The 13,893-nt window shown below is 55.4% G+C and overlaps 1 protein-coding gene across 1 annotated transcript in view; it reads left to right on the forward strand.

Moving 5' to 3' along the window:
- Window positions 1-1,160: 1,160 nt before the first annotated feature.
- Window positions 1,161-13,893, forward strand: part of RUNX3 (RUNX family transcription factor 3) — a 37,867-nt gene continuing 25,134 nt past the window's right edge. Inside the window, exons 1-3 of the mRNA XM_086479470.1 lie at window positions 1,161-1,421; window positions 2,451-2,607; window positions 7,505-7,609. Of these exons, the coding sequence (XP_086335596.1) occupies window positions 1,161-1,421; window positions 2,451-2,607; window positions 7,505-7,609 (523 nt within the window). The remainder of the gene's footprint in view (window positions 1,422-2,450; window positions 2,608-7,504; window positions 7,610-13,893) is intronic.

Consider the following 13,893-nt stretch of genomic DNA (forward strand, 5'->3'; position numbering starts at 1 on the left):
CGCGGGCAGCCGCGGAGCGGAGCGAACCGCCGCCTTCGTTGTGTTCCCGCAGAACCGGTGGCTTCGCCACGAATTTTCTCACCAACGATTCCGGCCGGAGCCGCCGGCCTTGCCCGCACCCGCAGCCCCGGGGGAGCTACCGGGGGCGCCGGGCGCTGCGGGAGCCCCGGCACCGCCGGAGATCGAGGCGGTTTTCATTTTTTGGAAGAGGGGGCGGGGGAAGGCAGAAGGTGGAGGCTGAGGAGCAGCGGTTTTCAGCGCAGGCCGTGGGGCGAGGCCGCCCCCCCGTCTGGGACGCGGGTGCCGGTGGTCCCCAGCCGCTGCCCCGCGGCGGCCGCTCCCCGCCCCCGTCCCGCCACGGCCGAGCCACAGCGGGGGGAGCGCTTCGCGGCGGGGAGGAGCCCGGGGACGTGTCGTATTCCCAGGCGCTCTGCACGGCGGCGGCTCCGGCCCCAAATCGGCCCCATCGCGCCTCAAAACCCTCCGGCGGCGGCGGCGGCGAGAAGCCACCGGGGCCTCGACGTGAGCCCGCCCCGCCGGGGCCAGCCCAGCGGGGGGGGGGGGCGTGGCGTGGCTCCCCTAGACCACGCCTATTTGAGGTGAGACCACGCCTCTTTCTGATGCGGTCACGCCCCTTCGCCCCGCAGGAGCCGGGTGGTGGGCGGGGAGAAGGACACCCCCCCCTCCGCGAGCCCCCCCCATTGGCGCGGCGCCCCGTCCGTCAGGGCGCGGCCCGCCCCCCCCTGGGGCCGGCAGTAAATACGGTACCGAGCGGCGCGGCTGACACTTGGGAGCTGGTTTCGGGGCCGCCCGGCGGAGGGGACCCGCCTGCAGCCGAGGGCGCCCGGCCGCGACGTGGCTCTGCCGGGGCTCCGCGCCGCCTTTTCCCGGGCGGGGCGGACGGGACCGCAGCGAAACCACCAGTGAACGAACCCCGGAGCCGGGCGGGAGCGAACACCCCGCACCCTTCATCCCCCGCGCCGCCCCGCTGAGGACGGCGATCTGCCGGGACGGAGCGAGGCAGCGCGGGGCCCGGCCGCCGCCGCCCTCGCCGCATCCCGCCACCGAGCCCCGCCGCAGCCGAGCGCTGGGCGCCGGGCCCCGCCGGGTCCCTCCTCGTACCCCCGGGCCGCGGCGGCTCCCTGACGCCCGCCGTTGTGATGCGTATTCCCGTAGACCCGAGCACCAGCAGGCGCTTCACACCCCCCTCCACGGCCTTCCCCTGCGGTAAGATGGGAGAGAACAGCGGGGCGCTGGGGGCCCCCGCACCGGGTGCCCGGGCTCGACCCGAGGTCCGCTCCGTCGTGGATGTACTGGCCGACCACGCCGGCGAGCTGGTGCGCACCGACAGCCCCAACTTCTTGTGCTCGGTGCTACCGTCCCACTGGAGGTGCAACAAGACGCTGCCCGTCGCCTTCAAGGTAAGCCGGGAGCTGCGGGGAAGGGCTGCGGCCGGGCAGGTAGCCCCGGTGGTACGGAGGGACCGGCTCGGCTCCGGGCTCGCCCTCCGCCCCGACCCGCTCGCTTCCTTCCCTCCGCCCCTTTCCCTCTAACTCGCTCCTGACATCACCTTTCAAGGGAGCCCGGTTTATTATTTTTAATCAAGTCTCCGCATTGCCCCGCGGTCACAGCATCTTAGATATTCCGTACAGTTAGGAGCTCTCAGGCAACTTTGAAGTTTAATGAGAGCGGAGGTTAATTACGTTCCTGGGAGAGAGCGAGAGAAGCAGAGAAGGGAGATCTAATCTGCAAAAAGAAAGCGAAGAGCTCAAGCACCGGCACCGGGCTGCGCTGCCCGGGCTCCGCTCCCGCGGAACGGGGCTACCCGACGGGGCACCCCCGGGCCGGGCATCCCCGCTGCTCCCCCGGGGCTTGGGGAACCGGGGCTGAGGCGAGGAAAAGCCAAAAAAAAAAAAAAAAAAAAAAAAAAAAAATCAACGGGTGGCAGCCGAGCGGGGCTGGGGGGAGGTTTGCAAACCGGGTTGTCCCGGCACTGGGAGATCGGGGCGCTGCTCACCGGGAAGGGGGGGCTTTCTCCGCCAGCCGCCACCCTCCGCGGCCGCGCAGCGCCACCGGCCCCCCGCGCTTCCCCCGGGCCGGTCGCGGAGCTCCGGGGCCCCCATCGCGACCGACCCGCGCTCGGCAGCGCTTTTTTTTTTTTTTTTTTCCTTTCCCTTCCCCGAATCAAACAAAATAAAAGCACAAATCCCCCCCAGATAGGGCCGAGGGCAGGCTGCGCTCCCCGCGGAAGCCCTTCTCTCCTTTTAACCCTTTTTTAGCTCATTTTCCCCTTTCCCATCCAATTTTCAAGCCTTCCACGGGGGCTCGGGTTGCTTTTGGTTTTGCTTCAGTTTGTGTGGGTTTTTTTTGGGGGGGTGCGGGGGTATCGTAGGGCAGGTTAGCTCTGACCGCGGTTAATTTTAGCCTAAAATCCTCTCGTCCTGCCCTAGGTCGTAGCCCTGGGAGATGTGCCCGATGGGACGGTGGTCACGGTGATGGCAGGGAACGACGAAAACTACTCGGCCGAGCTCCGCAACGCCTCTGCCGTGATGAAAAACCAAGTAGCGAGATTTAACGACCTCAGATTTGTTGGGAGAAGCGGCAGGGGTAGGTACCGGCCGGGAAATGGTTGTCCTTTTTATTTGGCTTTTTAGGAAGAGGGGAAAAAAAAAAAAAGAAAAAAAAGAAAAAAAGAAGTTTAGTTTTATTTTATTTTAACGGCGTATTTCTCGCGGGCCGGTGGTTTCGTTGCTGCGGGCTGAGCTTGTCGCGCAGGGGAGAACCCTCCCAGCCCCGGAGCGGTTCCCGAGCGGACGATGGGGAGGGATGCGGGAAGGACGCAGGAGCAGCCCCGACCGCCCCCCGCAGCGAAGCGGCTCAGCCCCGCTCGTCCCGGGGCTTTTCCCTTTGCCGAGGTGTCGGGAAAGAACGGTGCAGGGAAAAAATACCTCCGGGGGGGGGGGGGAAGGCAGCCCCGCTCAGGTGCAGGGGCTGGCAGGCAGCCCCAGCCCGAATCCTCCTGAATTTCTCCCATTAGGGAGATAAAAGGAGGCAGCGGTATTTGCGCGGTGCGTCCCCTCCGCAGGTGAATGCGCTCGGGGGCAACAACCCACCTGGCAGCTCGTTTTTTAAAGGGTGGAAAAGCAAGTAGTTAAAGCAAAATAATACTCCGGGGCTTGGGATGGGGGGAATGCGGCGGGCAGGGGTACAGAAGGTCTCGTTTCAAACGGGAGCTGTGGGTGGGTTTTTTTTAGGAGGGTAAGGTTCGCTCATTTTCTCCGCTGTTTTTGCACGGAAGAGCGGGAACGAAATGGTACTTTCTGGCCGTAGAGGTTGGCTTTATCATTTAGCCTTAAACGCGGCGCGCCGCTGGCTTTTCCAAAACCAAAAGGCAAAAACCAGGCTGCGCCATCCCAGGGGAGTGAAATAAATCCCCCGAAAATACTGAAAGCCAGCGGGTGGCAGGGGCAGAGCCCTGCCTGCCCTTTCCTCCCCCCGCATCCCTCGCAGCCGTATTGCACCTGAATTGCAAAGAGTATAAATAGAATTTCGGCATTTCATCACCAATAAACGCTGCAGACCGAAGCACTTAAAAAATAAGAATACTATATTTTAATGGTCATGTGGCAGCGTTCTCTCAAAGGCTCCGAATGTATATACACAATGTCAGATATATTTTGCCTTCTCTGCATTAATTAAAAGCAGCGATGTTACGATTTATTTGCATGTAATAACTGTTTACTTGTTCCTCTTTATGAAACTTGAATAGTTTACATTCTTTCATACATTTCCTTTTTCCTGTTGGCTCCTTCTCCTTGTTGCAGTTTCTTTAAAACTCTCCACTTAACTGGTTGCAGGTTGATGGATGGAAAATGTTTTTCTTTTATGAATTAAGCTTTCATTTCTGTAATCAATTATTCTCTTAGGCTCTTTTCTCTCTGGATTTTTTTTTCATCCTCCTTACACAAATTTCCAAGCTGAATGCAACCCAATCTCAGCTTGACTCTTGAATTCATTATTAACTTTCTTCCTCTACAGTCCTAAGCTCTGAATTAACAGTAGTTTACAGTCTCAGAAAGCACTTGAGTGAACAGTCTCCTTCCTCGGGCAGAGTCCTGGCAAGTACTCATTATAGCAGTGAAAACACCTTCGCTGCCTCTAACAGGCTTTGGGGCGAGCAGTGTAACTTAAGTGCTAATTTATATATATATATTTTGTTGTGGGATGAGGCTTTGTAATATTTTCAGAGAAGTAACCCCGTCGGGGCTCCCTGGGGCTGGTGTGAAGGCAGCACAGTGGGGTTTTCTCGCAGCGTGAAGCGTGTGCTTAGCTCCCCATGCACGGCCGTGCTTTCCCGGCCAGGGGCTCTTTCAGAGCTATTTAGTGTGAAAAATCGTTTCTATTGCCTTTTTATTCTGGGTGTCACACTTGCTTTCCCTTGTTTAGCTTAATGTCTGAAAGCCCAGTGCTGGTTTCGTTTATTCTGGCAGAAATTTGGATTCGCTGTAAAATATGTTACTGGAGCAGAGCTCTGTGTGTGCGTATAAATGGGTTTGTAAATCCGATGTGTGGATGTGTGCATCTGTAAACACGCACAGTGTGTCCCCGTGAACGTGTGCCGGAGCTGCAGGAGCCTTGTAAAGTCGGAAGCAGCCTGGCTCTCGCTTCGAGAACACGACTTGAAATGGTTCAGAATTGGGCATTTTTAGTATTAACGCTGCTGGGATCGTTCCCAGCACTGTGAGCTGGGAAGAGAAGGTCCTTATCCGCACACCCACCCCTACCCCTCCAAAAATTACCATCTCCATGTGAAAGACAAAGGGAGGGGGGAAGGACCAGTTTCCCTCTATGCTTCGCTTTTAAAAATTAAAAAACAAAACAAAACCCCCACAAACCAAAACAAACCCAAAAAAACCCACCCCAAAAAACAATCCAACCCAACCCTTTTTTGCTCACTGAATAAAATGAAAGCCAAGGCCGGGGGGTGCTGCGATGCCCTTTGCACCCCACCGCCTGCTCTCCCAGCCGGGATATCCCCCGCGGAGCATCCCGTGGAGCCGCGGGTGCTCCCAAACCCACCCAGGAGCTGGGATCCAGCCCCACAGAGCCAGTGAAGTGGAGCTGGGGTGCGATGGGAATGAGTAACCTTAGCTCGGCTTCCTCAGAAGGCGGGAAGTGAGTAAAAATGATGCTGAGTAATAATTGTCATTTTCGATTCATGGGAGGATTTTTGAGAGCTGTTAAGAGACGCAAAAATGGCCTGGCCGGCTCCGTGCCGCGGCCGTCCTCCCTGGAGAGGTGTCGATGTCTGCGGCGAGCAGGGGAGGGGGGGGGGGGGGGGAACAGAAATGCAGGGAAGTTATTTCACATGGAGAATAAAAAATTAAATTATTTCTTTTTTAAAATTAAAAATCAGATGCAGTAGTAAGCAGGGGAGCTGGGCACGGAGCTGCTGGGCTCCGCTCCTGGGGCGTGCGGGAGGGTTGTGTGTCTCACAAGCCGGACTTGCCTGCGCGCTCTGTGCGAACCAAGGGGCTGCCTCTCCTCCCGCGGAATTTCCTAAATAATCGCTCCTAATAATCCTCATCCCTGCGCTCTGGTTCTGCAGACGGTTTGCCGACAAATACTCGGTGTTGGTTGGTTTTTACGTGGCCGGGCAGGCACCCCGGAGCCTTCATGCTCCGCAGGCTGCGGCGGCACGGCTCTTCCGTGCAGGTTCTCAGCGCCACCGTTTCACCGAGGATTAAAATAGTATTTGGGAGGGTAAAAAAAAAAAAAAAAAAAAAAAATTTCCTTTTTGTGTAGAAAATGAGCTGAAGGTTTGTGCAGTGTTTAGTCCTGTTTTGGAAGCTGAGGTAGGGCACGGATTGATGCTTGCTGTCTGCTTTAAAGCCAGAATCCCCCCCCCCCCCCCTCCCGCCCCCCGCCTCCCAATGCTCCCGTAGAGAAACTCTCCCACCTGGGATAATTGCAGGATGTTCTCCGGAGGAGATAATTTAATTTTTCCTTTTATTCTTTTTTTTTTTTTTTTCCTTCTAGCTGTATAAATACTGTTTTGTTTTGCTATGGATTTTCTCGAGTCCAACTCTGTAGATAGATGATAGTCGGGAACTGAAAACCCCTAATCCCTTTAGGGGAAAAGGGAAAGGAGGTGGTTTCTTACTGCATTTATTTGTGAAATAGAGGCTGGAGGAGCTATGTATTGTATGGGCAATTCCAGCCTGATTCCTGTTAGGGTTTATACCTCTGAAATACTTGATATCTTTGAAATCCCATGGTGATTGCTCTTGGGGGGTTGGTTAGAGCGGTTTGCTCCCTCGCGTGTGCAACCTCTCTCCTCTACCTGAGGGAATCCGGCTGTGCACCAGCCTCTGCTGGAAGGGCCTCCGCTCTCCGCAGCCTCCCCATCGGCTGGGCATCGAGTGGGTGATGGCAGCCGAGATCGGGCAAGGAGAGGGCAGAGGGTCTGGGATGGGGATGCCAAGGCTGCAGGAGGTGAATGGGTTTGGGGTTGGGGTGGGTGCTGGGAGGGGAGAGCGGGGTGGCATATGGGTGCAGGGGTGATAACACCCTCTGTGATGCCAAAAGTGTTTTCAGGCTGTGGGTGGAAACCTGTTCTACCGAGGCATGGGGTCACTCTTGTTTTCTTGCAAAACTGGGTTCCCAAGAGCTTCTCACTGCTTTATTCCCTTTATTCCCTTTTTTTTTTTTTTTTTTTTTTTAAATGGTGACAAGCTTCGTGCTTCAAAAGAATCTCTGAAAGCCCCCATGATGGTTCCTAGCAGCAGGTTCCTGCTCTCTGGTCAGGGCTGGGAGAGGGGGACAGTCCCCACAGCTGTCTGTCTGGTGGCCAAAGCTGGCCGGATTCAGTTCCCAGTTTGTAGTTTCCAATTTCTGGCGCTGGCCCCCGTACGTGGGCTGTGGTGCCCACACGGCTGAGGGCCCGGCGCAGCTCCCCTCCAAACGGTCCCATGTGGGTGCATCTGCGGGGCCAAAGCCACCGGGATTCCCCTGCAAATGCCTGCAGATTGATGCCATCTCACCCGCTCGCTCCTGCAGGAACATCCAGTGGGTGCCAGGACCCAAATTTGTCGCTTGCAGAGGGGGTCCTGCACCTGATGCCGTGTTTCAGGGCTGGATTCAGGAAAAAGGGAAGCATCTGAGCGGGAAGGCACCAGGAAGCTGCTGTGGGTGGAGGGGTCGATATGGGGACAGAGCAGAGGAGGAGTGGGGGGACAAGTGACTTTTCCATCCAGGAAGGTCCTGACTCCTGCTCTGAACTGGATCCAAGCCTCACTTTGCTGCAGTCAGCTGAACCCCAGCGGGAGCCGGCCGAGCTTTGTGTCTCGGCAATAATGTCTCATAAAATTAAATGATGTGTGTGTTGGAGTACGGTGGATGGGGATATTTGCGTCTGAGCTTGCTCCAGCAGGAGCCTTTTGCTCCCACAAGAGCTGAACCCACGTGGATATCTTCATTTCTCTTGTTTTGTTCCCCTCCTTAGGAAAAAGCTTTACCCTGACGATCACCGTGTTCACCAACCCCACCCAAGTCGCTACCTATCACCGAGCCATTAAAGTGACTGTGGACGGACCCCGGGAGCCACGAAGTGAGTGATGTGTTTTATTTGGCAGCCGCTGAGAAGCGAGCGGGGGGGATGGTGGCCAAAGGACGCAGGGTGCCTCTGCGGCCGGGCAAAGCCAGCCGGGGCAGGCACCGTTTGCAGCGTGCGGCGCTAGCGAGAGGGTTGTCACGGCCGAGCGAGCCCCGAGAGCCCACGCTGCGGTGGGCACGTCTTGGCTGCTTTTATTTTCTCTTGCACAACGGGGCACGGTGTCTGTCCGTGCGGTGTCTGTCCGTGCCCGCTGCTTGCTCTCGCCGCGCTCTGTATCCCATCGTGGAGAGATGGTTTTATCGCTCCAGTCCTCGTGGTGGCTGGGACGTGGAGAAAATGCTTTGGGCTTTGACAGCAAAAATATGAAGGACTCAAACGTGGCGATACACAGGGCATTTCGTGGGGGGGTTACGAAGCCAGCGTTGCTGTGCCCAGCTTCGGAGGTTGACTTGCTGGTTATTAAACTAAAAAGGTTTGCAGGTTTCCTCCACACCGTGCTTGTATTTGCCTGTCTGTCCGCATGGGCCCAGGAGAGCTTGGCGAGCACCTTCCCCTTTTGGTTAGCGGTGGTTTCGCTTTCGGGTTGTCAAAGGCTCCGGCTGGCAGAGCCCGCGGCCGGGGGCTGCGTTGCTTGAGAAAACCAAAGAGACGATTCAACCGCAGAAACGTCGCTCTGTTTTGATCGAGTAGGCTCTCCTGGGTGCAGGATGGTGCCTCTTGGTTGAGGGTGGCTCTTTGCAAAGGCGGCTGCGAATCGCCCTGGCTGGGTTGGTTTTAGGCGTCGGGCTGGTTTGAGCTCACCTTGGCACCTCCCGTGATCTGAGGAGCGCAGGGAAAAGCTCCAGCGCCGTTGGCTGGAGGATTTTCCCTTTTCCATGGGTATTATTTGCTCTGTGGGACTCCCTGCGCGGTGGGACCTTGTCCCTGGAGCCTCTGTCTCCGGCTTTTTGCTCTGGCTTCACCTTCCTGCTCACTCAGCACCACCCCAGGGACTATAAAGCAGAGTTTGTTCCCTTCGCGTGTAAAGCTGTTGGTGCCCAAATTGAAGGGAAACGGTTTGATCCTTTTAAATATGCTTTAGAAAATATTTTCTGTTGATGCTGTCGTTGGGCCATTGGTGCCCCTTGATGTCAGGCCAGGTGGAGGCTGTTACCTCAGCAAGGGGGTTTTATTTGCGTTGGGATTGTTTGGCTTTTCTTCCCCCTTGATTTTTATTTTGGAGCACTAGAGGCTTTACAGGAGCCTGTTGAGCTGCCGGGCTGGATTGGCAAAGCCAGCATCCAGGCGATGAAACGCTGTTGGTTTTTCGTTTAAGCCAGAAACACAAGGCAGGTCCCAGTTGTGGGGCTGCGGTGGTGAGCAAACGTGGGTCGCGGTGGGTGCTGCAGCCACCGGGACCGGGCTGAGCCCAGGGCTGGGAGGGGAAGGCAGGCAGGGGTTGGGCAGGGAATTTCACAACTCTTCCAGGTCAGGAATAGAAACCAGGTCTCCTGACTCCTGGCTCAGCCCCTTATCCGCTGCATCAGATCGCCTTTCTAATAATAATAATAATCAGGAATACATAAATAATAATACAAGGTGAGATAGTTACTACTCTTAGCGTTTGGTTTGCTCTGACTTCACCGATAGCCAGCGCTCACCAAACCCCCGCTGAATCATACCCGCTCCTCCTGAATTGCAACATCTCTCGCCCATCGCTCCCGATCTTTAATTTAAATTTTCTGATACGGAGGCGAAGGCTCCTCCGTAGCCAGGCGGGGAGCTTCGGGGCTGAGCCGTGGGCACGCTCGCCCTGCGCTGTTTGGGCTGGGGCTGTGCCTTTGTTTGGCATAAGCAGGGAAAAGCGGAGGACGGAGGCGGCTTGCCCTGGCTCTGGCTTGGTGTGCCCGAGGGATGCCCTCCCTGGGACGCTGTCCCAGGCTGCAAGGTCAGCAGTTTTCTGCCCTTTTTTTTTTTTCTTTTTTTTTTTTTTCCTGATTTGTGAACATGAAAATGTTTGTGCTGGAGGTGTAGGCTGCGTGGTGTTTATTTGCTGGTTGTTCCCTTGCCTTGTGTGGACACCAAAGGTCAATCTCTCCCCCATCCCTGCACCCCCACAGCCCATAAATTGCTAATCAAAGGAGTTTAGACCCAAGTTGTGATGATGGGTTTTTTTTTTTTTTTTTTAAATTTTTCAGATGATCGTAAATTTGTTGGCAGTAAAGGTCACATTTTGGTTCCCGGTTTGACCCCGGGGCTTAATTCACGATTGACGAAAATCCAGTGTCTTGCACTGGAAGAAAAAGAATTTAAAAACCTCTTTTTTTTGCCACACTTTGGTTTGTTTCTAATGAACATGAAATTTTTTTTAAAAAATAATTAAATAATGACCTTTGCCCTTCCCTTCCTGCCGTCCTCTGCAGAAACCCTTGGTGTGGAAATACCAGCTGCAAAATAATCCGGGCTCGCTCGTGGAAAGCCAACGTGGTTTTCCTGGTTAACCTGCCACTGGGTGGCTCTCCGGCATAGCACCCCTCGGTGCGCCGGCACCCGCAGGGCTCTCTGGCCGGAGATTGGAGCCAGTAGAGCCCCAGTAATAACCACCTTTGGCCAAACATGATGGCTCACGCTGCCTTCACCTGCTTGGCTTTGGGAGGTGAGAGCTGCCAGCAGGAACTGCAATTTTTGTGTGTGTGTATGTATATTATATATACTTTTTAGCATATATAGATGTAAATACATATGTGTGTGTATGTGTACATATATACGTGTGTGTGCATAAAAATATATGGATTTTCCTCCCCTTCTTGGCTGCAGTGTTGCAAATGAGTGGGACACGGTGTGTGTTGGCCCCTGTTGTGCAGGATTGGTGCTGGCCGGGGCTGGAGGCTGGATGTGGGGCTGGTATAAGCGGGCAGAAAAGCACCCTTAATGTGGGAAGAATTGGCCATTTGTCTTGGTATCCTGGGAAAGCCCTGGGCATCGTCTTCTCAGATGCAGCGAAATTCCTCCAGCAAATGTTCTTGTGGGGTTTTTGGGCCAGTAAGGCGGCTGGGCTCCACACCCCACCTCTGAGCATCCCATTCATCTTCCACCCCTGTCCCATCGCTTCATCTCAGCCCTTGAGCAAGTCTTTTAACTAAAGCTGTGCCCAGAAAAAACTTCTGAGGAGTTTGAAAGAGAGTCGAGATGGGTGAGAAATTGTAGGGAAGCGGGTGACAGCCAGAGCCCCTCGCGTGGCCGGGGGATGAAGGGCTGGGGCAACCCAGAGAGCTGGACCGCAGTGTTGAAGACACCCAAGCGTCCTTCTTTGAAGGACCCACAGCCGCACGAGGAGCAGCGCCAGGGTGTGTATGGGGCTGATAACGGTGGTGGCTTTGGCCAAGCCACTGTCTCAGCTGCTCTGCGGCGGTCCCCGAGCATCTCCTGCAAGCCATCCCGCAGGCTCCCTCCAAGTGACTCGCTCGCTCAGAGATTTTTTTTTTTTTTTTTTCCTTGTGCTCAAGCTCTTTCTGGGTTAGATCTGGAGTGAAAAAGGACATTTTTTCAAGTTGACACCTTAGCTCTAAACAAATGGCGCAGCGGGTGCCAAGTGTTGACATACTTTGTACAAACAGGAAGTAATAAAATATTTGAACTTCCTGTGGAATTTCCTTCTTTTTTTCCCCCCCTTCTCTGCAGCTCTTTATTTAGCAAGAGCCCGACTCGGCTGAGCTGCAACCCTGGTGCAGAGCCCTCTCGCATCCACAGCTGCTTGCAAAATAATCCACAAGAGGCAGAACATGGTGAAATGAATAGCTGGAAGCTATACAGGGATGTTTAGTCTGTTCCTGGGTAAATGGGAGCATCTCCAGGGCCTCCCCCATCACACCCACCTGCTGGCTGCCTTCCCTTTCCCTTCCCTTTCCCTTTCCTTTCCCTTCCCACTGCTCTCACCTCCTTGCTGCTGTCGCTTTTGATCTCCTCCCAGCTCCCCCTTGCAGCACCAGCCCCTTTCTGCACATCTCCTGGGAACTCTTGTGCAAAGTCTTTTTATTTTCCTTTAAATGCCTTTTCCCCCCTCTCTCTGACTCTTTTTTCCTTGCTGCCGTTCAGTCTTCCTTAACTTCTCTCCTCCCTTTCATTTCCTTGGCCCTTAACCCCTTGTTTCTGATTTCCACCCCACCCCAGCTGTCCTGGCCACCGTGTGGAGGAGGAAAGGGAGACCAAGAGGACTTGATCACTCACCATAAACCTTGTGGGGAAGCACATCTATACCCAGAAGTGCTCACCTGGGGTAAAAACCATCCTTCCAGCTGTGAGCGTGCACAGAGCCTCGTGTGCCAGTGCTGGGGAGGTGGGAAGGGGTGCAAGGCAGCCACACCAAGATGTGTGGAGCTCTCTCCACTTGCATGGCGAGGGCTTGGACCGCTTTGAGTGTAAAATTGCTTTCTGAGGTTTAATGCTGCATAAATTTGGGTGAACAGAGCTGTTTTTCTCCCCCTCCCCAAAAAAGAAGGCAAGTAGAGGAGGGAGCACTAGGGGCTGCAGCAGCATGGACCTCCCTGCTCTTTCATTGCAGTTTAATTTTCTCCTGGGCTGAATGATTAAATGGGTGGTGAGGTTGAGGAAAGGTGGTAGCTTGGTTTTCCACACCTGAAGAGTGAGAGGCAGTGGGGTCCCTGCCCCCCCTTTTTGGCCACAGCAGCGGTGCGGATGCTCGCAGAGGTGCTGGTGCTGGTGGTTGGTGTCTCCCGCCCTGCTCGTTTTGGGTGTGTGCAGCAGAGATTTGGTGCTTTCAGTTGTGTCCCTGCTTGGTGTGACCACTGTAAGTGCCAGGAGCGTGTCCCCATCCTGCAGCGTCTGCTGGGCTCAGACTGGGAGGAGGAGGAGGAGAAGGGGTCTTGTGGCTGCACTGCCCCTGGCCAGGCAAGAGCATTTCATATCCCCTCTCCATCTTGTCCCTGCAGGGTATTTCTGGCTGGGCCCCATCCTGCATAGGCACAAATCCCCTCTGTGGCCACTTTCTCCTCCCCAAAAGGCTTCTTCCCCACGGTGTCCCTGGGGAGAGAGCAAATGGGGCCATGCCAGGAGCGGTGCCACCCCACAGGGGACGGCCCAGCGGCCACCGCTCTGGCTCGCCCTGAGAACCCGCTCCTGCCTTGTGCTGCACGTAGCCGGTGGGTGGAAAGGCTTCTCACCTCCCACGGCTCTGAGTCGTTTCCAAGAACTGCCACATTTTGCTTTCGTATTTTCGAGAGCCTCAGCTGATTGAGGGTTTCCCTCCCCGCCTGCCCCCCGCGTGCGACGTCAACCCCGGCCACAGTCCGGTCCTGCACTCTTGGCTGGGAAATGAAGAGTTTTGGATCTGCAGAGAGTAGAAACCTCCTTGTCTGTGCCTGTGCAAGGTGTTAGTGGCATCTGTGGCCCCAGGGGTGCTGGCGGTCGGTGGGCGCAAGGCTGCGGCTTGGGTGCTGGCTGCCCTTGAGCACCCCGTGCATTGGGGGCCCCTTGGCTTCAAGTATGGAGCAAAAAAGCAAAAAACTGGGAGAAAGATTGACTGTAAAGGGGAAAATCCTGTCTGTAAACCCAGCTCAAGAAGGCTTTGCCGCTGTTAATATTGGGGAGCTGGGGTGGCTGCGGGAGGACGGTGCCTGGGTGCCCCCAGCCCCGCTGGGAGGGCATTTCTTCCAGCAGCGCTTGCCCTGCCCAGGTAGCAGCCGGGGAGGAGAAAGGGTTGTATCAGCACTTACCGGGGATGACACATACCTCACTGTGGCTTCTCTATCCATCTTGAAGCCGTGCTGATAAAAGCAGCACCCTGAACCACCCCGTCCTGCCTCGGACCCGCCAGCCTGGACACACCTCAGCACTGCTGCCCACACCCCCGTATCTCACCACCTCCATCTCAGTTCTCATCCCACGCCCAGCGCCTCGCTGGCCCCGGCTTCCCGAACCCCGGCGCGTCTGCAAACCACCCTGAAAAAGCCTTTCTCACTTTTTTTTTTTTTAATTTGAGGTGTGTCTGAATCCATTTTTCTTGAGTTCAGAGGAGTCTGTGCTGTGTTGGGATTTTTTTTCTTTTTATTCCTAGTGGATGCTCCAGTTTGAGGGCAGGGAGAAAAAGGATGCGCAGGACCATGCTAGCAAAGCAAGTGATCCCACCTGCTGCTTTCCCCGTCCCTCATGGCTGCGTATGAGTCTGAGATTTATGACCAGAAATAGCAAAACTGAAACCTGTTTTACTCAGGGAAAGGAAAAGAGGTGCAATATTCCACCCTGTTAATCAGAATAAGCCCTGGAGAGACCCCAATATGATG

The sequence above is a fragment of the Leptosomus discolor genome, chromosome Z (genome assembly GCF_034619465.1).
Source record: "Leptosomus discolor isolate bLepDis1 chromosome Z, bLepDis1.hap2, whole genome shotgun sequence".
Taxonomy (NCBI): domain Eukaryota; kingdom Metazoa; phylum Chordata; class Aves; order Leptosomiformes; family Leptosomidae; genus Leptosomus; species Leptosomus discolor.